The sequence below is a fragment of the Biomphalaria glabrata genome, chromosome 11 (genome assembly GCF_947242115.1).
Source record: "Biomphalaria glabrata chromosome 11, xgBioGlab47.1, whole genome shotgun sequence".
NCBI classification, from domain to species: Eukaryota; Metazoa; Mollusca; class Gastropoda; family Planorbidae; genus Biomphalaria; species Biomphalaria glabrata.
Window position 1 is genome coordinate 30248321 of NC_074721.1, and position 25084 is coordinate 30273404.

General features: G+C 34.9%; 1 protein-coding gene across 2 annotated transcripts; it reads right to left on the reverse strand.

Annotated features, from left to right (window-relative positions):
• Window positions 1-968: 968 nt before the first annotated feature.
• Window positions 969-19697, reverse strand: LOC106067887 (uridine phosphorylase 1-like). 2 transcript variants are annotated; one of them, XM_056045689.1, is made up of 9 exons: window positions 19570-19697; window positions 17146-17288; window positions 10653-10770; window positions 10328-10489; window positions 9854-9968; window positions 9024-9094; window positions 8425-8566; window positions 7715-7861; window positions 969-6121 (listed from the first exon to the last, which is right to left on the reverse strand). In XM_056045689.1, exons 2-9 carry the CDS (start codon window positions 17208-17210, stop codon window positions 5985-5987), a joined length of 957 nt encoding a protein of 318 aa, XP_055901664.1. In that variant the 5' UTR covers window positions 17211-17288; window positions 19570-19697; the 3' UTR covers window positions 969-5984. The 2 variants fall into 2 exon arrangements, with proteins under 2 accessions (XP_055901664.1, XP_055901663.1); XM_056045688.1 differs by lacking the exon at window positions 19570-19697 and adding an exon at window positions 19522-19539.
• Between the last annotated feature and the right edge of the window lie 5387 nt (window positions 19698-25084).

A 25084-nucleotide genomic window follows, 5' to 3' on the forward strand; every position in this document is an offset into this window, starting at 1 on the left:
AATGTGCCCAGATCTATACGTTGATTGGTACTTAATAGCAATTAGATGTCTAGAAATGAAGAACGCGTGAGTGAGGGAGTGGCGGGTTGGTACCGTCAGTTAGCTGATACACCAACGTGACTTTTTTTTTTTTTTTGGTAAGTTCATGAGTAGAAATTAATTATGTTGGTGCATTCCTGATTCTCGTATTCATTTGTATAGAAAAAAAATCGAAGAGCTATCGATTCAAAACACATTGAGTGACATTGTAGATATCTAGTCTAGATCTAGATCTGGATTCTAGATCTACAAAATCTAGATAACTTGTTATATAGGAATAGATCTAGCTCGAGTCTAGCTAGTCATTACGTTATGATTCTCTACATTACCCTACTCCTACAAACTAGGCTAGTTATAGATTATAGATCTAGAATAGATCTAGTATGATTTAGAATTTAGATTGACTAGATCTAGATCGATAACATCTACTACCAGCTAGTCTAGATCTAGACTAGATTCTTAGTCTTAGACTTAGTATAAATAGATCAAGTATGAAGGTAGGCCTACGAAAGTTTGGATCTAGCGGATCCACGGCATCGGTAACACTTTTGAGCCCAGATCTAGAGTAGATTAGGCCTATATAAAATTATATTCATTATATAGACATAGATCCAGATCTAGTCTATATATCGTCTGATTCATCTCTATTGATCTAGATTTAGATTGTAGATCTAATCATGACATCTAATATTATATATATATAGCCTATATATATATATATATATATATATATATATATATATATGACAAAATAGAGGATCACGTAAGTGTTACGCATTCTGGTGCCAAAATACGCATTTTGACCGTAAGTGTTACGCATTTGGACTTTTTTTTGGTAGGCAGGTCTGAAAGACATTGGTGAACATTGAATAAAATTGTTGTTGCTTTGCTTAAAAAAAATTTATATAAAAAATGTCTCAGACATCAAATACTTTAATTCTAGAGTTTATTCAGATTAATAGGTAGAGGGGCTTAGCAGTTGAGTACAATACTATTTGCATACACCAACTTCATTACTGACTTGCATTGTAGCCTAATCTCCTAGTGGGATAAATATGGCACTTGAACAAATGGTGTTGCTACACTTATCCAACACACTGATCTCTACACTAACTGGCATGTCATGTTGACATTTCCATCACCTAGGGGAAACAGCTGGAGCAATACAATATCATAGAGGGAAATTTAAGCTACCAATCATAAAAACACACACAAAATCTTTTGTTCCCATTGTAAGTAAATCATTAATAGCCAACTCTGTAAACTTCACATGCAAGGCTTGAGTGAAATTGTATGAAAGTACATTTTTTTTTTTACTGTGAGTAATGCACAATTGTAAGACAAATTTCAGGGATAACAAATATATTATTATTAAATAGTTAGTGATATGCCCCACTTACTATCTTGGGGGGATTAGGGGCATGACATGGCCTAAATTGTGCCGATGTGCCAAAAATACAAATACAAAAATACTATCTTGGGTGTGGTATATATTACAGACTTGGGTAAAAAAATAAATGTGGAATGATCAATGTGTTCCGATAAATTAACAAGATTTTTGTTTTACTAATTCAATTCCATACATTTATCACTATAAAAAGAGCTTTTCCGGAAGCAGCTTAGAACATGTTTTTAAATACATAAAATAGTATTATTGAATGGGTACTTTTGTAAGTTGTACAGTACAATCATGTAAGGAAGAAAGATTGGAACAAGAAAAATAGAAAAATACTTTTTAAAAAAAAGAAAAAATAGTTACATTATACAACTTAACCCGCCCCTGTAGCACCTCCACTATTTTTCTTTCAAATACAATGAGTTGATGGAATGTTATGTCCCCTACAACCGTTCATATATGTATTATCCCCCCTTTTTAGATGTATGAATGAGTTATGCCAATACAAAGAGGACTCAAGAGTGGGAGCCAAGATGGCTGAATAAAGAACCTTGTTTACATGGTTACATTATGCAAGTGTTTGTTGTTTCACTTCAAGTGTTTATGTTAACACAATGGTTACAATGTCAACATTTCCAGAGATGTTTACATTATATTTATCAAAATATCATTAATTTTGATATAGAATAATTATCTTTAGATAAAACAAAACATTTGATATTTACTATATCAAGTTACATTTATCAAAATACCACTAATTTTGATAAAGAACAAATCTCTTTATATAAAACAAAACATTTGATATTTACTATCACACTAAGTATAAATATTATATAATATACAAGATGTATAAGCATAGGCTGCAAGCTTGGGTATTATGTCAAAAATGCATGTATACTTAAAACGAAATAGCTTTGAAATGGTTATTTCTAATCATAGACTAAGATTAAGAATAGAAATATATATATAAGGGTACAAAATATTGGGGGAAAAAAGTGTAGATCTGACTTTTTCTGTTTGGTTCTCACCAGCAAAATAATTTCAACATAATTAAGGACCAATCAAGTAGTAACAAAAGATCACACCACCATCAGAAACATATATTTAACTTTGACTTAGGTCAGTAAAAAAAAATATACAATTTAAAGCTAGAATGTTTTAAAGATATAAACTCAAAATGAATACTGTTATGCAACAGAATTACAAAATAATTTTTCTATATATATCATAAGTTTTTATGATTAAAAAATTTATTTTGTAATTATTGCCAGCTTCTTTCAACAATAAATTGATTTCTTTTAGACATGTGGCTCCACACAAAAAATTTATTAACAAGTTTGTTTATAATAGGTATAGTGGTCCTCATCAAAATATTTTATACTTAATCTCAACCATGTAATAATATTTGATTCTCAGAGAAAACTCAATATAATAGAAAAAAAAAGCATTAAGTAAAATTAAATACTTTTTAACATGTGAAAGAAGTGAAACAGAGAGATTCATTGTACTCCATAAGAATTAAAAACAACAGTAACTGTTTCATGAATACATGGAAAAAAAAGAAATCAAGACTGTTGATGTGACTTTTTTTTCAGTTGAGAACTATTGAAACAAAAACTGAATAATATTACTTCTGACATAACTTTTTTTTCTATTAATTGAATACAAACAAAAATTAAAACTGCAGATTAAGTTTAAAATTAATAATTTTGTCAGAGTAAATTACGTCTTAGCTAGTAATTGAATTTACCTGTGAAAATGTAGCTATTTTTCAACATTCGTGAGATACATATTTTTGGCACTAACGCCTTATAATTTCAGTTAAAAGCCCAAATACTTAATAGGATGGAATAAAAAAATGTATTAATTATTTTAAGCAGTGCTAGATTTCAGCTTTTGTCTAATCTATGTATCAGGGCCAGCCTTAGATAATTGGAAGCCCTAAGTGAATTGAATCTGGTGGCCCCAAATGAGATACAAAAATATGAAATAAACAGTGAAAGAATAAAATGGCACAATTTATTTAAAACCTAGTGTACTCCAACAATAACACTGGGTTGTTAGTTCTTCTCTAAAAAACATTTTTTGAGTCCATTAAGTCCAGTGCGAGACCACATCAATTGGAGGCCCTAGGCGGCTGCCTAAATTGCCTATGCCTAAAGCCAGCCCTGTATTGTAATGCTATACCTCTGTGTCAACATTCAACTACTAATAGTAAAGTAATTCTTCAAATTTTATGCCAACTCACAGACCCCCCCAACACCCACTATTAAAAAACAGAAAAAGGATACAGCTGAATGATACAAATTTTGCTCATTTACATAGAACTTTAATATTTACAAATTAATTTAACATCTAGGTTTAGATAGAATATTCACACACACAGAATTTTTAATCAATGAAATTCAAATTCATTTAAAAAAAAATAAAAAATTGATAATCTCAGTGCTTAAGGGACTGCATTATCTGAGAATTACACTTCAAAAAGTATCTGAAAAAAAAAAAGAATATTTTACAAAAGTTATTGGTATTTAAGTTGTTAGTGGTCCTCAAACATGAGAGTACTTCATATTTAATGTTTGACTATCTTTTTTTTTTACTAAGTGTTCACCCTACCATATCTCTTTGCAGCTACATTGGGCAGCAGCTTTTCTTTTTTGCTTTTTGGTTGTATTTTTTTTTCAACATCCAGCAGCAATGTAATTTTCACTTTATTTGTAAGAGATTTGTTTTTTCTCTTGAAAGAATTTGGACTTGGGAACTTGATGATGTCATTTAGTGTAGGACATTGAAAAATATAGTTATAGAATAATGTCTGGTACAGTATAAGCATGACTGAGAATTAAATGTGCATGTTCTTTCTCTAGTCTATTAATCTCTAGTAATTTCTTTTGAATGATTAAAAATATCAATTCTAGTAATGATGGACACGTGACCAGAGTTTGTTTTAAGACTTTAAATTTGATTTTAAACACTACTTACACAAGAGAAATACATTATTCACAAATAAAAGTTACAATTCAACATAATATAAATAAATAACCAAAACAAAATAAACTGTGGCACCAACAAGAAACTTGAAAAACAAATTCAAAGAAGGAAAATGTATTTAAAAAAAAAAGGCTTAGGTATTTGTATGTTAAGAGATTGTGGTTCATTAGTTCAAATATTTTTTAGGGGGGAAAACAGAAAAAAACATAATTTCAAATAAAGATGCATTTGGGAAAAAAAAGAATAAAGAATTACACAATTGAAACATAAGACTTTAGGTAATTTCAACTATACACAAAGTATATAGATCTAGAATATAAAAAAAAACAAAAAAACTATAGTTTCCATTAAAAAAAAATTTGGTCTAAATATTTCAAAACATTTATTGCATACGTTATTCTAAAAATGAAATTTATGACAGGTATATGTCCTCTATTTTCAATCTTTCTGAACATATAAATTAATGATTTTCAACCTTTGAACAGAATACAGAAATATGGGTGAAACAGTCATTTAATTTGAATCTCCTTCTAAACCACACATTGCACCAAGAGGCTCAAACCTAGGCCACATTATACCCTCTCAAAGAAAATCTCTATGGAGAACTGCCTGATTCACATTAATGATATGATAGGAAAATATTTTTGGCATCTTTCAAATGAGAATTTAAAAAGTACATTTGACATATTTATAGATTGCAAAAGAAATGAACCAAAGAAACTTGGACACACTATGTGTTGCTGTGTAGAAAACAACTAAGTCTAGATATTCTTTGCAAAAAGGATCTACTATAAGTACTATAAGTTATTAAGTGAAACATTTGTTACGTGACTCAAACATTATATAAATTATAAATGCACTTCTAACATTAAAGGTTAAGACCCTAGCATAAGTCCCTGACCTTATTTGGGAAAAGTAAAGCTAGTATGTCATTGTGTTGGCCACATCACCCTCTAATCTTTACAGGTGAACTATACATACTTAGGGTCTTTTTAGGTTTTAAAAGGAAATATGATATAACAAAAGATTAGGACAATCATAAGAAACTGATATTTAGGCTGTAAAAACTCTATAGCAACTTTGTTATACTTTTATGTGTGACTATAATGCACACAGCTTTCAAAACAAGCTATTTGTAATGGGTTCTAAACTAAAGTTCACCAGTAATATTAGAAAATACTACAAACAAAGGTAAATGACTCATTTTGTAAAAAAAAAATTTTACTTAATGTCAATGTAAAGTAATGCCATGGAGAAATAAATGTTACTTTACAAGACTTGATTTAAATACAAGTAAATGCATGCATAAAATATTTCATCAAAAGACCTGAAAAATGTGTAATATTATGTTCAGAACTTCCTTAAGCATACTGTAAATATAATGCTTCAACCCTGTAAATTAAATATAATTATATTTATTGTTATATAAATATAACATTAAAGTATCTTACAAAAAATATTCTGTATTTTTATCACTACACAGTGCAAAAAACAAACAATAATTTTAATATGTGCATAGAAAATAAAAAAAACAGTATGAAGTCATCAACTTTGTCTACTAAATGTTGAGTTTACGTTTGATATAAGCAGCAACTAGCTTCTGTGGCCTAGATTGCCATTCCTCCATAATATCATGTGGTGTGGTAATCTGGTCTCCCTTAAGCCGATCCAGCAGTGTCACACATACTACAGCACCTTAAGAGAAATGAAACAAAGAAAATATTATTAGCATATTGGCAAACGGGCCGCCCAAGACTAACCTATAGAAATTCTGGAAGCAAAAAATGAGAACCAAAGGCATCAAGGAAAGTGTTGAGTATTTATGTTCTTGTTGTGTGTTGTGAACTGATCTGTTCTTATGTGTCAAAATGTCTTGGTGTCCAGGTCAGCTTGTGTGTGTGTGTGTGTACTGTGTTAACGTGAACTGTTTTGTCATTCTTGTTCAATAAAGCCTAGGATCAAGACATGTCTTCTTGTAGTGTTTCATTAGGTTACTACAGAAAGTATGTGGGAGGAAATAGCCTAAGATTAGACAACATAAAGACAGACAGTGCCAGCTGGTACTAACCTTGCTGACAGCAAAAGAAATGAAGCTGCCTTAGTCAAGAGAAAGAAAAAGAAAGCTGCCCTGTCAGCTATATAGCCCTAAAACAGATACATATACATGCACGAACTCTGCGCTCCAGAATTGGCTTGATTAGTCATGCCAGATTCTGCCCCAACTCAAGACAAAACCAAAACCAGTGACTCATCTGGGAGCATCTATTTCTTCAAAGACACAAAGAGCTATAAGGAGCAATAAGACTCTCACTAGCAATATTCAGAAAGGAACAAGACAATCAATCATGTAATCAGGTACTGAAAGAAAATGATCATACTGTTACTTGTTAAGCAGCTTTGACATAAAATTTTACTATTGTAAAAACTAAAAATTTATTTTAATAACTTGAAGTATAAATTCTACATTAGTAATGTTAATAATTATATTCTAACTTGACCAGTTAAGGAAAGTAAAAAACTACATAATAAAATTCTAGCACAAACACACCAAAAACAAAATGAACATAATCAACTTATTCTTAAATATTTCAATAATCTTAAACTGTATAATAGAACTATCATGTTAAGAATACAAATTATTATCATTACTACTAACACAGCAATTCTAGATATTCAAATATTTTCATTTGTCAAGCACATGATGTTGGTGTTAATAACTTGAACTGGGAGTAATGACTAAACAAATAAATCATGGAATAGCCAGAAATTTCCACTGAACTCAAGTTAAACCATTATTATAACTAGAATGCCTTAAAGCTTTACAAAGTTTTCTGTGATATCTCAGGCTCACCATCAAATATAGCCAATAAATTAAAGCCAGACTATAATACTAAATAAAGGCAATTTGGACTAGTATCACAAATGCCATAACACCTAACAAAGTAATAGACAACCACAATACTCAGGTTCAAATTATATGCACTAAAGGTCTTTCTCCTTGGATAAGTAACAGAAGACTGTAAGACTTAAATTTACATCCTAAAAGTCTTTCTCTCTCCATGTATAAAACTGGGAATATGTTAATTAGATGTTTGTAATCTGTGAGCACCAACTGGGAAGAGACTGTGGAAGTTGCCTAAAACCAACCTTTATGAAGAGAGCTTGCTGCCCTATGTGCTAAACAGCACAGAAGGACCTAAATGTAAGTCAAAATTTACTGCTCGCCTCCCTTCTTTTCAATTATAAGGAAACAAAAGAAAAGTTATGTCAGCACTGAACAAAAATTACCTCTTATTCCTGCCCTATAACAATATGCAGCAAAACAAAGGGACTCCATTTCTATGTTACGTATGCCTCTTTTGTGAACCCGGCTCAGATAAGCCATTTTATCAGCTTCATTATAATCACAAAATGCTCCATCTAGTCGAGCCTGTCCTGTAATGACACCAATCTTATCAAATTGTTTTCAAATATTAAAACACATGGTGTTTGTATAAAAATGGCATTCACAACAATACCGGTAAAGGAAACATAATTTTTAAAAATGTAACTCTTTCTCTCCTAATTAATGATACCGTCATTTATTTGACCCCAATAAATTCAATTAATTTTTAATTTTATAAACTTTAATTTTGTGCATGCATTGTCTTATAATTCTATAGCAAAAGTAACGTTTTCTGATAACAAACAAAAATGTTATTGAAGTTTAATGATAACAGGGTAGAATGTACAAATGTGAAAAAAAAACAAATCTATCAGAACGTGGGAAAATAATTACGGAGATAAAGAGTTAAATATGTTTCAACAATAGCTCTTAAATTACATTCAAAATTTTCATTCAGCTTTATTATGAAAAACTATGAAAAAAAAAATCACAATATCCATGAGACAGGAAATGATAACCTTTTCTAGGGCCAAGAAATATAACTCTGTAACAATGCTCCTTTCTTTCCCTTGGAAACTAATTAAAGATTAAATGAATTTCAGAATAAAAATACCTTCATAAAAGTCTAATGTGCACATTGTTTTCCCAATGATAGTGACATAGCCATCTTCCTCTGAATTAGCCAAAGAGACTAAATCCCTGGCTACATCTTGGTCTAGTTTAGATGGGTGCTGAAGTATCATCCCCAAAGTTGACTGTAAAAACATAAAGAACCATTACTTTATACATGACACTTAATCTTTAAGTCTATGTACTTCATTATCAGCAGCTGTAATGATAGGAGACCGAGGAAGCAGAATATGGGGTTCAATGACACAAACTAAAGCTCTATCTACACCCCAAGCCTTACTTACCTGAACCAGTCCTAAGCTTTGATTAAAGTAAACAAAAAAAAAAGTCTAACAAATGTCAAAGCACAAGAAAGTGGAGGAGATTTGTGATAATATAGCAAGTAAGTATATTATTTCTGGACTTTTTCTCAAAATAGTCATATAAATGTTTTTAACAAAAGAATTCTTGCATTATCATCAAAACACAGGAGTATCTTGTTATTTGCCATAAACTATGTAGATATTTGATCCAGATGTACCTGTGTATATTACCTAAATGATCAATGTTATTACATAGAAAGATCTTTTAACATTCACTTACCAACTCCATATAAGGTCTCAAGAGTCCATCCACAGATTCTTCCGTGATGACTACACTTCCTGGCTCCAGTCCTACAAGTTTCATTAGATAGCAATTAAGTTGCAGCTTTGAACAAATGTTTACTTCAAACAAAAGATATGTGTAATAGGATAAAAAAAATTTTAAAGTAGTAAAACTCCCCTTTCAGACCTTGCAATCTTTAGGGCAGATGATGTAAAGGTTATCTGTTTCAGTGGCCAGAGTTAATGAGGGTGTCATGTGGCCAGCACAACAACCAACCACCTTTACTTTTCCTTAATTAATGTCAGATAACATTAGAGCTGTGTAGACTCAGAGGCACCAAAATATCCTGAAATTAAAATCCCAGTCTTTACCAAGATTGAAACCCAGAACTCCCAGTTGAGAAGTCAAGCGCTTTACCGGTCAGCCACAGCGCCTCCATAATATGACAAAAATGATGTTAATGATTAAAAACATATTTTAAAAACTAAATCCACCAAGTCATAATAATAATAATATTTTCATTTAATATCAACTGTATAAGCTCTGAGCTTTCAAAATGCTAAAGAAAATTTGACTGTCACAGGATCTTACGTTAAACATATGCAACAAAAACCTTCCTTCTTGTAATGAAGACCATTAGAACCTAGTCTAGTCCCACAGGATGACATAATAAATCATAAAAAGTCTTTCAAAATGGTATATGGGGGGTGGTGGGGGTAGAGATTAACTCTCATAAGGATTCCAATACAGGTTCTTTAAGTTTCCCATCATGCCCTCAGCCAACTAGCTATTAAACATACTGAATAAAAAATTTGGTAATCACATACCTAGTCCACCACTAGTCCCAATGCGAAAGAAAATGACATCAGAGCAGCCTGCATGGTGAATCAACTTCAGAATTTCATGAAAAATGATGGACAGAGATGGAATACCCATCCCATGCTGTAAATAGAATATATTTTATGTCAGACAATGCCAATGCATTGTCAAAATTATATATTTTGTTATTGTCTTAAAGTTCAAATCAGTTGAAAGATACTATGCTCTGATATTTTTGATGTACTGTATTGGTTGATATGTTCAAACTTTTATAAAAATAGTTTGCTTTTTTTGTGAGCCCCATCAGAAAAGACTTGTATTGTCTCCACCACAGCCAACATAGTTCTTTCCCTTGTAACAAACTAACAATGATATTGCTATTACCATACACTTTTTTTTAAAGCTTAATATGCCCAATGAATTTTATAAGATGATGCTAAATTGTTTGTTTGTTTTTAATTTAAAAAAAAAAGGTTACTTACACTAACTGAAATGACAGGCCCAACTTTATACAACACATATCTATCTGAGCCATGGGCTATATTGGTCACTTTAAGTCCTGCTGGGATCTTAATTTGTAACTCCTCGACTAAATATTCAGCAAACTTGTGCATCCTTGTTGGAGATCCTCCAAAACAAACAAACTAATAGAGACAAATCAAGGAGGTGTTCATTTAAAAGTCAAAATATTGATTTACTCCTAGGATTGTGGTGAGTCTAGGGGAGCTCAACTAAGGTATATAACTCAGTAAGGTTTATTTAAAGTCTTTTTTTAAAACAAACTATTTGTGTTCAGACAACTCTTACTTTAACATCTTGAAACATTTCTGTCAGATTGTTGCTCTTGTTACTTAGTGCTATATGATACAAAACATCTTCATCCATGCCGTTGATGTGAGGGTTTCTTAACTGTACCAAACCTTCCCTGAAATTCAAAGAAATAAAAGAATTTGTATAAGAACGTTTTTTCACAGACTTGAGTATCATTTTTTGATAGGGCTAATGAGACATTACTGTTTTGACAACTCAAAAACCTGTTTAGTTCTGCTCAGATTTTGAGTGGGAGCTTAATTAGCTTTCTTAATCCTTACTATTAACAGGAAATTTCATTATTTCTTTGAAGCCTATTCAAAGTGAATGTTTCATTATTTGATTGAAATCTATTCACAGTGAATATTTTATTACTTCTTTAAGCCTATTTGCAGTGAATGAATGTTTTATTATTTCTTTGAAGCCTATTTGCAGTGGATGTTTCATTATTTCTTTGAAGCCTATTCGCAGTGGATGAATGGCCAAGGTCTCCTGGTCTTTTGTCCTAATTGTGCTGCTCTAATGGAAACATCCATTAGTGGAAGCAGATATGCTAACAACATGAGCAAAAACAGCCTTTACCATGAATTATTTACGATGAATTACCTCAGAACTCTGGGAGCTAAGTATTACATCCACCTGTCTGTGTCCTGGGTAGGGATTTAACAGAGACTACTACAGGGGATGTATTAAACTGAACAATTGTGAGAAACAATTGAAATATGAAAGAATTTCCCAGAGTGCATTGCTTTTAGTGACTGAGGGAATATATTTTGTTAAAATGATGTTACACGAAATCTGAATGGAATAGGCCATAGAGGAACCTTTGACTAGATGTGATAGTAAATGGTTCTCTGCACAACTTCAGAACATTAGAAGAAATCCTTCACACTGGCCGTTGGGTTTCTTGAGACCTGACATTATCTTCAACCACCAACAGTCTATGTAAGGTGGTTAAATGGGAAAATGTTCAGCTATGATATTAGGGCATCCCTCAGTTCAACTAACTTATATAGGCACTTGACAAGAGTTGGAAAAAGTGAATGTGGTTATTGTATTGGTTACATAGATCTAATACCTCTGTTAAAGTTTGCCACAGAAACAAAAGAATTTGAGAATCTGCCCCAAAGACTGCTGGGTATAAAAAAAAAATGTTTTTCTTTTTACCACTATTATTATATTCCTTTCTTTTCATGTTAAAATAGCATAATCAAGTTAGTATGTATCATATTTTGTTCAATTGAACTTTTTGAGTCAATAGCATAGCAAAATTTGATTTCTAGCTCTCTTTTAATAAAAGTATAAATATGTTGAATAAAATAATCTTTTAAAAACATGGCATCTCATGTAAATTATTTTTTATTTGCAATACTTTGTTATGATGTTTAAATTTACCAAATTCCACAACAAAATCTGATATCCAGAATTTCCTACTCCTATTACTTTTAACCTTACACGGACACACACACAAGGCAGTGCAGCTATTGACCTATAGCTAGGGTTTTGGTTTGTGGGCAACAGGGCGTGTCCGCATGCCGACGGGCCATGCCTGCCTCACATCTTGGGGCCAAACCTCTTCCGAGACCCTTGCAATTTAGCCTGAGGCTTCGCAGCCTCAGTTTCCATCTGCCACCACGAGGAGGTACTGCATAGGACTTGCTGTGGAGAGGCTATGTACTGGCAAGAGAGACAAAATTGCTCCCTTTCACAGATGCTAGCCAGCGGTGGCAACAAGTTAAGCTACCACACTAGACGCTTCACACAGCCATTGGAGCCCTGTAGGCAGGGGGACAGTAGTAAGACTACTGCTCTCTGGCAAACTCCTGCAGCCACCTGTCCCCCCCCCCCAAAATCGTGATGGCTCCCATCCCTTTGAACCCGGTCAGTATGGAAGAGAGGCGTGTGCTGACGTGTGGGCAGCCCAGCACTCGCAAATTTACCGCCCAGGCTTTCCCCCAGCAATGGAGAGGTCACTCCATCTCTGACAGTAATGTCTTTGAAAAAACACGGAGAGTGGTAGTTACCGGTGATAATTCCTAGCTGATTGGCATAAGCTGGAACGCCAGGGACCACTCTTGACGGTAGGAGGGGCTTTTTAGCCTCACTGGATAGCTACTGCCTGCCTTAAGCCGAGCAGCCCTCGGACAATAAAGTGCTATCCCGCCACAGCTTGCCGCACCACTGGGTGCTTGGTGCTAAGACAAAATCAAAAAGCAAGCTGCTCACCCGCACCTACAAATACAATCAAAAGGAAACCCTCAACATTAATGCGTTTTGCAAGCTGGAACATACGGACAATGTATCCTGGCTTCAATACTGACCCTGAACTCGTTACCGACATGCGTCAAACAGCTATCATCGACAGAGAACTCAGCAGACTAAACATTGATGTGGCCTGCCTGCAAGAAACCAGACTGGCAGACAGCGGATCTCTTACAGAAAGCAACTATACATTCTACTGGCAAGGAAAACCAGAACAAAGCCCTAGAATACATGGCGTCGGCTTCGCAATAAGAAACAGTCTCGTCCCCTGCATTGCGATGTTTCCCATTGGCAATGAAAGAGTAGCACACATGAAATTTGCATCACCGCAAGGCAAAGTTAATATAATCTGTGCTTACTCACCAATCCTTGCTGCACCGGAAGAGGACAAAGACAGAGTCTTTCAAGCTCTAGAGGACGTAATTAAAAGTATTCCAAAATCCGAGCACCTCTATATAAATGGAGACTTTAATGCCCGTGTTGGTAATGGAAATGATGCATGGCCAAAATGCTTGGGACCTCATGGTGTTGGCAAAATCAACGAAAATGGCCAAAGGCTACTCGAGTTCTGTAGCATTCATGAACTGTGTGTAACAAATACATTCTTCTCTGGCAAGGAACGCCACAAAGTCTCTTGGCAGCACCCACGCTCAAAAAGGTGGCACCAGCTTGACCTCTGCATCGCCCAAAGGATGGATCTGAAAAATGTTATCCACACCCGTTTATACCATAGTGCGAACTGCAACTCAGACCATTCACTAGTGCTAAGCAAGATCAAACTACTTCTCAAGAAGGCTTATACTTCCACTCAACCTAGAACTAGGCGAATTAACGTCAACCTTGTAGGTGACCCAGAGAAGTCTGCACTCTTTGGCGAGCTCCTGAACAGTTCAATCCCCTCGTTAAGTGATGAAGAAGACATCTCTATCAGATGGGAGAAATTAGAGATGTAATCTACAGTTCGGCAATCACCGCCTTTGGGCCTCAAAAACACAAAAATGTAGACTGGTTTGAGGCAAATCTAGCACATGGAACCTTGCATTGAGAAAAAGCGATCTGCACACCTCGCTCACAAGACAAAGCCTAGTCCAAAATCTTTGGAGGCCTTCAAAAGTGCTAATAAAGAGGCGAAACAAATGGCTAGACAATGTGCTAACAACTTTTGGAGAGATATCTGCAACAGAATCCAAGACAGTCTCTACTCAGGAAATAGCAAAGCTCTGTTTGATGGCATTAAAGCGGCCCTGGGTCCAATAGTGTCTAAGCCTGCCCCCCTTCTATCCAAATCAGGAGAAAAAAATTACAGATCAAACCAAGCAGCTAGAACGATGGACAGAACACTACCTCGAAGTCTATGCCACACAGAATATAGTAGACGATGTCGCCCTGGCTTCTCTACCAGATCTTCCAGTACTGGAATGCCTAGATGAGCTTCCGAGCCTTAGTGACCTCAAAAAAGCAATTAACTGCATAAAAAAATAGAAAATCTCCAGGGAGTGATGGTATCCCAGTGGAAGTAGTTAAAGTCAACGATCACTCCTGCTCCCTGAACTCTATATTCTCCTCTGCCGCTGTTGGGAAACAGGTCATGTCCCACAGGACATGCGTGACGAAACTATAGTCACAATATACAAGAACAAAGGGGATCGGAGTGACTGCAACAATTATAGGGGTATCTCTCTCCTCAGTATAGTGGGCAAAATCTTTGCTAGAGTGGCACTATCCAGGCTGCAAGTGAAAGCTTCTAATCTACCCAGAGTCTCAGTGTGGATTCAGGAGTGGTAGATCCACTATAGACATGATATCTTCTCTACGACTACTGCAGGAGAAATTCAGAGAGAGAGACAGACCCCTTTACATCGTTTTTGTTGATCTGACTAAAGTTTTTGACATGGTCAGCAAAAGTGAGAAGTGGCTTTTTCAAACTCCTGAGGAAAATAGGTTGCCCTCCCAAACTACTGAAGTTCATTGAATGCTTTCACGAGGAAACTAAATGTACTGTCAAATTCAATGGAGCCCAATCAGCACCTTTTGAGGTTTGCAGTGGTGTCAAGCAGGAATGTGTGCTCGCACCTACTCTGTTTGGCATATTCTTCTCCTGTCTACTGCATTATGCGTACAACGACATAAACGAAGGTGTGTTTCTCCATACAAGATCCTCTGGAAAACTATTTAATGTATCAAGGCTGCGGGCAAAAAACAAGGTTATGAAGCTACTCATCAGGGAACTCCTGTATGCTGATGATGCAGCAATTGTGGCTGATTCTGATATTCAGTTACAGTCCCTGGTTGACAAACTATCTGCTGCTTGCCAGAAGTTCGGCTTAAATATCAGTCAAAGCAAGACTAAGATACTTGTCCAAAACACAAACACTGCACCTCAAGTAAGCATTAATGGCCAACCACTAGAAATTGTTGATCACTTTTGTTACCTTGGCTCCATCATATCCAACAACACTCTACTGGATAAAGACATAAACAACAGGATAGCCAAGGCAATGGCCACCATGTCACGGTTGCAGAAAAGAGTCTGGGACAACATATTGCTGACTAGCAGTACTAAAGCCCTAGTCTACCGGACCTGTGTGTTGAGCACCTTGCTGTAAGGAAGTGAAACATGGTCAACCTACTCATGGCAGGAAAAAAAGCTGAATGTCTTCCACCTCCGATGCCTAAGGCGGATCTTTAAAATAAGGTGGCAAGATAAGATAACCAATGAGAAAGTGCTACAAAGAGCAGGGTGCCAGGACATCCGCTCTGTTATCAGCAGCAGACGCCTTGGCTGGCTTGGCCACGTTCGTAGAATGCCAGTAGGTCGACTTCCACAGGACATCCTGTATGGCGATCTAATAGAAGGCAGGAGAGCCGCTGGTCGCCCATTTTTACGTTATACGGATGTATGCAAACACGACATGAAGCTCTTCAAAATTGACACTGGCAACTGGGAAGAGGTGGCACTGGATAGATTCAAAATGGAGAGAGAGAGCATAAAGGAAGGGTCACGGATTGCAGATGTCATACACAACAGAAGCAGAAAGAAGGGTGAAAATGCAACGGCGCCTGGTGATTTTATATGCCCAATCTGCGATCACAGCCGTGTATCAAGGATTGGCCTCTTTAGTCACACGTAAAATGCCACAGATTACTTTTTAAACACAAATGGTATACAAAACCAACTTAATGACTGTACAAATAACTGCTAACTGTGATACATAAAGTCTGTAATAATTCCCAGCAAGTCTGAAATGAAGTGTATATTATACTTGCTCTGTTTTGAAGTTAATATAAACATATTTAAACATTTTTCAATGTAGTCCATTTGTTTGATAGATGTCCAGGCTATGTGCTACCTTAAGTCAAATTAACAAAGTTGAATCATTATACAGCCCTAAGCACTGGGTGGATATCATAGCAGAATTTCAATTCAAGCTCTCCTTTGAAGTCTAAAGATCTTGTATGAAATAATCCTTTAAAAACGTGCACTACTTGGTTTTAAATGTTACAAAGAAATAAAAAAGGAGATATGTTTCAATACAAGTTTCCATTGAAGACCTGGTGATCCATGAGGTAGATGATGTAAAGGCGAACAGCTAACATAGGTGTCTTGTGGCCTACACAATAACCTAATGCCTTTAACATCCCCAACTAATGCAGGTATTCAATGGAGATGGGTAGACTTAAGTTACAGCTTTCTACTATACCTATATTTCAATAGCTCTCTAGAAACTACTTTAGTTTCTTTCTTTAAGTCTAGGGTCCCTGGGTTCAGCTGTAATTACATCAAACACTTCACAGAAACTTTATTATACTTCATGGCACATATCACACGCTGGTCTCTTCTTCTCTAAAAAAAACTAACACACTTCAAGTCATTCACACATATGGTCCAACTGACATATATCTGTAAAAATAGATTATAAGACATTCATCTGTGACATTAGGGATGTCCTAAAAATCCAAAAGTTCAAATTCCCAGCCTTCACCAAAAATGTTCACACTCTACTTTCATTTTCAAGGCAAAATATTTTTTTAAAATGATAAGGAAACATTTGCCATGTTTGACTTAGGTCTACATCCAATTCACAAAATCAGTAATACTCAAACTAAGTCCAGCAGGTAATATCCGACTAGTATAATATAATATAGATCTAGATTTGAATACAGATGGATACACATTGAACAAAAAATAGTTAAAAAAAAAATTATTTTTTTTTAAAGTTCAACTTACTGAGGTATATATAAACTGAGCTCCTCTTCAGTTTTGACTGCATGGAAACTGTTTCCTGATGACATTTTCTTCAGATGCTCATCAGAATGTATCAAATTTTAAATTTCTGTATCACCTCCTCCCACAGTTGCTTAAAGTGGCTTCTGTTTAAAACATAACAATGTTTAGAAAAAAAAAAAAAAAAGGACCAATTTTAACTTTAGTAATGATGTGAATGACATAAAATTTGAGCTTATGATGAAGATTTATTCAGATAAAGTTAAATTTAAAGTGTAAACATTTTTGTTTCATTTTAAAGTTGAGATTTTCTGAAGACTTAGCATATATACTGCTATAGTGTAATAGGATTTAGTATTTAAAATCATATGCCTATATGATTCTAAATTTCTAATTCATGCTAAAGCACTAGACTTTCAGTCTAAACCTACTATTCATTATTGACTTTAATGATGTTATTTATATCAAGATCAGTGTACATGTTCAGGATACAATTTACACTAAGACTAAACTAATGACTATTAAATGACAAGATGTAAATCTAGTTCTTGATAGATTTAAATATATAGATTTTGTTAATCACTTATCATACTCAGTAATTAGGCCTACTAATGATGCTATCATTATAAAAATAGTGACATCATAATTAACATAAAAATAATTATTTGAATTATTATTAATTATTATATAGAGAAGCTTGACTCTAGGCTGTATCAGTTATCAATCATAACATCTAAAATGTAACCCTATTGCCTATTACTACAGATACAAGTATTGCACTTTGGTACCAAATCGACACCACCCAAGGCTATGTGATTACTTACCCCACCCAGAACCTGCTCACATTCCTATCCATAATATTCCCCACATACAAATCTATTTTTAGGATAAACAATTATTGGAGCCCAAGCTTCTTCTAAAAATAAACAATAACCCTAATTTAAATTGCAATTATCTCTCTCTAACAATACAACTAAACAACAACTACTAAATACATTACATAGAGATAGCTTCAAAGTGATGGCAATTAAACTAAAATGAAACATAGATCTAAATGGAGTTTGATGCTTTAAGCACTGAAACAAATTATGAATAAACATGACAATGTAACATAAAATAATAGCAACACTGAGGTACCAAGGTTTTCTTATGAGAAGAAGGTAAAGAAAATTAGGCAAAACATAGACAAGCCACAAGAAGGACTCGAACCACTGACCCTGACCTGGCGCCATTGTCTAGTAACAACCAGGTACCAATTTTACCTAACAATACTCATTTGAACGCCCTTTTTTTTTTTGGGACAGTGTGTTAGCAAAAGTGGTTTAAGGTCAGTCAGTTCTTAAAAGATGGCTGCCTGGTCGTGCGGTTTGCCCGCTGGACTGTCGTTCGGATTTATCGATGGTTCAAATCCTGCCCGCTCACATCCCCCTTCGTCCTGCTGGAGGTTTGGACTAGGAAGTAAACTATCTTCAACTCTGAAGAAACATCTGAAACATGTAAAACAAACAAAACAAACAAACATAGATTCAAACTCTGTTTATTTATAGAACTACTACAGCTAGACAATGACTTTTTTTTACTACTAAACAAGTCTAGTAAGAAATAGAATAGATTATAGATCTAGATTAATCTAGAATAACTACATCTACTCACTCTACATCTACTAGATTAGACCATTAGATGAATTAAGCTCTATTCTACTAACTGTAATGTAACTAGACTCTTACACATTTAACTTTTAGTTTAGCAACACTATAGTCACACTTGAGTTGTGACTATGATTAGTATGATTCTATGACTGATTAATGATAATCATACAATTATAGGGCCTAGAGTCTGGAGTATGCTGACTAGGACTAGATCTAGATCTACGTCCTAGGAGTAGGTCACTAGAATTAGTGACTAGAAATCGGTTATAATTATTAATCATATTAATGTTAATATTATTATTTTATTTTATAGACTAGAAAAATTGACTAGATATATATTGTAACTGTAGAGTCTGGAATCTAGATTCTAGATCTATAATTTATCTATACACTTATACAGTTACAATACAGTACTATTATATTTATAGTGACTATTATACCTATTTTAACTTATAGACATTATCATTATTTTTTATAGTACTAGTTACTACTAGCTGATCTAATATTATATACAGTACTATACTGAGTATACTTATAAAGTTATTTAACTTATAGTTATAGACATTCTTGGTCATTATGTATGAATCATCATCAATAATATGATCATTCATCATGTTATAGTCAATATAGTAAATAGTACTAGGACACTAGGCGACTAGGAGTAGGAACTAGCTGATCTATGTTATAAATTATAAATCGTTATGTACATATCAATAAGTTATTGAATAACCTAGCTCTACTCTAGTACTAAATCTATGCAAATCTGAGCCTGACACACCCTCGGCTATGAATCAAAACGTTGCATCATCACAATATTGACAGTTTTAGGACTAGTCTAGATAGTAGACACTGACAGTCACAGTAGACTACTTGGTCAGCTTGTTCAACTAACCTAGATCTATTTCCTGCCAAATCAAACGGAAATTCCCTTATTGTCTACAAAAGTTACAAATTTAAACAAACGGAAATTCCCTTACTGTCTACAGAAAAATAAAAATCCAAACTTGAGTAGAGTAAAGGGAGCGCAAAGAAAAAGTCACCCAAGAAAATCTGACTGGATAACCTAAAAGAATTGATCGGTCTCTCTCTCTCTCTCTCTTGATATCCTGCTAAGAACAGGCGCTGACCGGGAAAAGTGGAGGAATTTTGTTACGCGAACTCCCAAATATCTTAGGGTCACTCTAAATAGAAAAAAAAAGCGCAATATCCAGGGGGTGAAAGAAGGTCTCGGAGAAGTTAGCAGTTAGCACTACTAAAAAAGCTAGTCAGCACAAACAAGTGAAGTGTCAGAGCTGACATATAGACTACTCCACGCACTGTATCCAGGGGCCGTCCGATCACAAATCGAATACATAGGCTACACATCCCCACACATTACAGCCAATTTTTCAAAACAGCTAGGACTCTCCACAGAGTGGGTGCCGATTAAATTAAACGAGTTTAGAACATTCCCTCCGTGGAGGAGACACTGCCCACGGTAGACATATATATATATTATTATTATTATGTTAGAAATGAACGAGTAGTCATTCTCTGGCGCTGCCAGGGTCAAATTATTATTATTATGTTAGAAGTGAACGAGTACTCATTCTCTGGCGCTGCCAGGGTCGAGTTTCGCTATAGAAACAAAATTCATCGTAGTCCCTTTAACAGTTTCCACTGAGGAATTTTCTGGTGATGTGGCAGGTCTGCAGCAGTACCGCCCTCTAACAGGCAACGAAGATGTTCCTAGTAATGTTAAGGGCCTTGAAGGTGTCTGTGAGGTCAGTTGTTATTATATATCCCCTCGGTTGATATAACAATGGGGTATATTGTTATTTTGGACAATTTCCATAGACGCTTAATCTCCAAGCCTAGGTTCCCATATTTTCTTTGTTTTTCTATCTCAGTTTTTCTGAAATTATGAGACAGTGGTACGGCGATATCGATAATGGTAGCGTTTTTTTTCTTTTTTATCGATGAACAGCAGATCCGGGCGATTGAAATCTACCGTTTTGTCGGTCAGAATAGGCCTATCCCAGTACAGCAGATGTTCAGTAGACTCGAGAACCTCTTGCAGAGAGTATTTATAATAAGGGGGAGTGTCCTTACTGATCAATTTGTACGTCAAAGCCAGGTGTTGGTGTATTAACTTTGCAACTTGGTTATGGCGACCTAGGTAGGCTGATTCTTATAGGGCTGGACATCCTGCCATAATGTGTTCAATCGACTCGCCCACATTTCCACATTTTCGGCATTTGTCGACAACATTGAGTTTCAGGATATGCTTCTCGTAATTTTTTGTCCTGTATTGCTGTAACAAAGCCTTCTGTTTCAGGGTAGAGATGACCTGCTTTGAGCCATGTTAAGGAAGCAGCCTTGTCGATGTTGTCCCCATGTAATGAAGCCGGAAATTTTCCGTGGAGTGTTTTTTCTTCCCATTGGCGAATCTCATGCCCTACGTCGTCCAAACCGACATTGACATCAGCATTATTATTATTATTATATATATATATATATATTCCAACTGATTTTTGGCTGCTGCCCTTCAGGTCATAGTAAGTTTTGTATGTGTATTTGTTTTGTATATCTATTGTTGTCGGATTTCCGAATTCTGAAAAATTGCATGATCTTCAGTTTTAGAGATTAAACAAAACTACACTGCTGTATAATAAAGTACACAAAATTGCAAGTCACAAATTTTCGTTTCATAAAACTCTTTTATCGGCCAGTCTATATTTATTTATGGCTATGCCTACACCTTAATGAGTTTGACATGCTTGCAATACATTATGGTTCCAGGTTCCTGCCTGTAGGGTACGAGGACCTTGGATTATGCAGTGTGGCTGTCAGGTTTCTCTTTATATGCCCATGATTGTGGCTGGTGATCTGGGCTTTCCTTCCGGCAGTCAAGGACACTAAAATCTTTCCCGAAACTTGATGTCTGAGAACCTTCATGTAGTGAGTGGTAAACCAAATTGTCTCTGCCGCAGGTTTCTCCTGAATTAACGTGGTCTGCGGAATTCATCATGGTTGGCTTGTGGTGAAACAATATGATAAGCTCGCTACTGCATATAATGTTAATTAATTCAGAGAGGGCAAGGCAGCCTCTACTGTTTTTCTCAAATCCTTTGCATTCATTAATAATGTGATGGGGTTTTTAACGAATGCATAATCAACTAAAATACTTTATTAACGCATTAGATCTGGATTCTCAAGATTTTTTTTATTAGTTTTTTTTTATTAGCATAAGCTACTAAAATACTTTCATTTTATCTCAATTCAAATCACACATTTTAAAAATATATTTATTTAATTTTAAATAAACACGTTCAGCGTTTCTCAAAGCGTTTCTCTGCCCCTTTTCCCCTGTTCACCACGTCCTGACAAAAAAGGAGGGGGGGGGGCACAGATGGTCATTTTATTTCTTTATTTTCTTTTTTTTTTAATGAATTTTATGCTTGAATATTAACCAAGTAAAACTGAATTATAACCAATGTTTGAAAACATTTTAAGTTTTAGAAGCTCAAAATCGGAACCAGAGAAATCTACCCATTTGGAGTGTCACCAATGCTGACCATGTCCTTCAAAACTGCTCTTTTTACCAAAAGGCCCATACAAGACACTGGTCCCAAAACACCCCCAATAGAAAGAAAACTATATGGAATGCTCCATGATTTGGAAACCACTGCGAGGTTCATCTAAACAGTGATGCCCAAACTACAGCCCGCGGGCCAGATCCAGCCAAAACATCGGCACAAAAGATAGGAAATAGAAAAAAAATTAAAAAGGTTGAAAAATGTATTTCTATGTTAGGATTTAGGATTCACTTTTTCTGTCATGGATTTCATTCTCATTTTTCGACTTGTAGTAGTCACGTGATTATTTTGTTCTATAAGAACACAAGTTGTTGTTTTGTTCTATAAGAACACAAGTTGTTGTTTTGTTCTATAAGAACACAAGTTGTTGTTTTGTTCTATAAGAACACAAGTTGTTGTTTTGTTCTATAAGAACACAAGTTGTTGTTTTGTTCTATAAGAACACAAGTTGTTGTTTTGTTCTATAAGAACACAAGTTGTTGTTTTGTTCTATAAGAACACAAGTTGTTGTTTTGTTCTATAAGAACACAAGTTGTTGTTTTGTTCTATAAGAACACAAGTTGTTGTTTTGTTCTATAAGAACACAAGTTGTTGTTTTGTTCTATAAGAACACAAGTTGTTGTTTTTTCGGCGCCAAGAATTAACAGTTGTTTTAGAGTCTTCGATAGTTCCGCGGCTGTCTTGAGCTAGCCGTGTCCTTGACATCTCATGAGTATAACACAGCGCATCTTATCTACATCATTTTGTTTCGTGTTCTTCTGACACCAACATGATTGGTGCCGTTCCATGTAACATTTGTTCGTTATTGTAATGAGATGGTCGAAGAAACAAAATTGGAAGTTGAAACTTTCAGGAAAAGTGGACAGATCTTTTTTTTTTTTTTTTTGGTGGAACATAATAAGTCAATATGTTTGATCTGTACAGTATTTTTTTAAAGTAACATAACATAAAATGCATTCTAAAACAAACCATTACAAAAATATTGAGGCATTGTTGTCTGAGCCGCAAAGAAAAGATTGGAAAGTTACGTCAAAAGTTATGTAGAGATTAGCGATTGACGAAAATATTTACCAAGAAGTCAAGAAATGACACTTTAAGAAGAGAAATGAAGAGTAAAAAAGTGATTGATGGCAGAGATTGAATAAAATTGTCCAGAAAAAAACAACAGTTGTAGCTTTCAGCTTTTCTGCCATGAAAATTGCAAAATGAGTGAAAGATGTTAGTGAAAATCTAAATTCAAAACTAAATGACAGAGCAGCAGATTTCGAAATAATTACTATTGCCGCTGAGGAGTGACACCAACTGAAGCTGATTGACTAAATTACAAAGCCAGACTTCCCTGCTTGAGAAATTTCGAGCAATATATTTCTACGCCTTGTTATCTTTATAAACCTTGCACATATACGAAAACAATTGCTGGGTATGATCACAATGTTTACAATAACCTAATTTAGTGGAAAACTTTCACTTACAAGACGCCTGAAACCATTGTTACATATTGACTTATGGGTGTAAGTAGATCTACAGCATACACGGGATTGTGATAAAACTATTTAAAATGTTTTAGTCTCTATTTCTTTTTTTTTTATCTGTCGTTAATGTGGCCCGCGACACGAGTGTCGGAAATTTAAATGGCCCGCAGGCCGTATAAGGTTGGGCACCACTGATCTAATATATTGTCTAATGTCTATTATATAATAGTCATCTGAACGCTCCAACATAAAAATGAGAACGAAGTAGAAGAAGAAAAGTAGAGTTTCATATTCTAATAAAGATATATCTTTTAAAATGTCAAATGCATTCAGCAGAGGCGTGAGCATGGACGCAGGGGGGTGCAAGTTGCCACCTATGGCTCAATGTCGTAGCTTCAACTTTTTTATTACAGAGAATATTTAAAGAAAATAACAGGTGCCCCCTCCCCCCTCCATACCTATGCGATATTATTAAGTTCACTGTATAAACTTGTTTCATTAAATAAAAAATAAAAAAAACATGTGAATAAACTTTTTACTGTACACGTTGGTAAGTTTATCCGTGCGGCCCGTGCCCCCCAACGGTCGATCAAACAAAAAATGCAAACGTTGCCAAAACAATAACTTTACTACTGATATTACTTCTCGTCGCGATGGACAAGTCGGCGATGAACGCCTATTTGGCAGTTCTGACATTTTTCTGTACCTTGCAATTTTGCATCGTTTTAGGAAGTAGACAAAACAGGTTGAACTGGGCATTATTATTGATTGAAAAGCGAGACGTTAATGAAGAAACTAACGAATCAAGATACAGAATGTAAAGCCGTGTTTTGTAATAATCCCTAAATCCAAACATGTGGTTTTCACATTATCATCTAGGTCCACAGATGCGTGTGTGTGTGGGGGGGGGGCAAACGAAATATTTATCATCTAGTGGGTGCATTTGTAAAAGTTTGAGAAACACTGATGATTTAGTTACATCAAACATATAGATATTATACGACTAGTCTCGATAATTTAGATCAGTGTTTCCCAAACGTTTTCTTAACGGAACACTTCGCACAATCGGGGTATTTAGAGAAACACTAATTATTTTTTAGAGAGATTAATTCATGATGTGGACTACTAGATAGATCTAAATAATAATAATAGATCTAGTACGCGGAACACTTTTTCAGGCCTCGAGGAACATACAGTCTGGGAAACACTGATTTAGATCTATCTAGTTCGGTGAAGAAAAAAC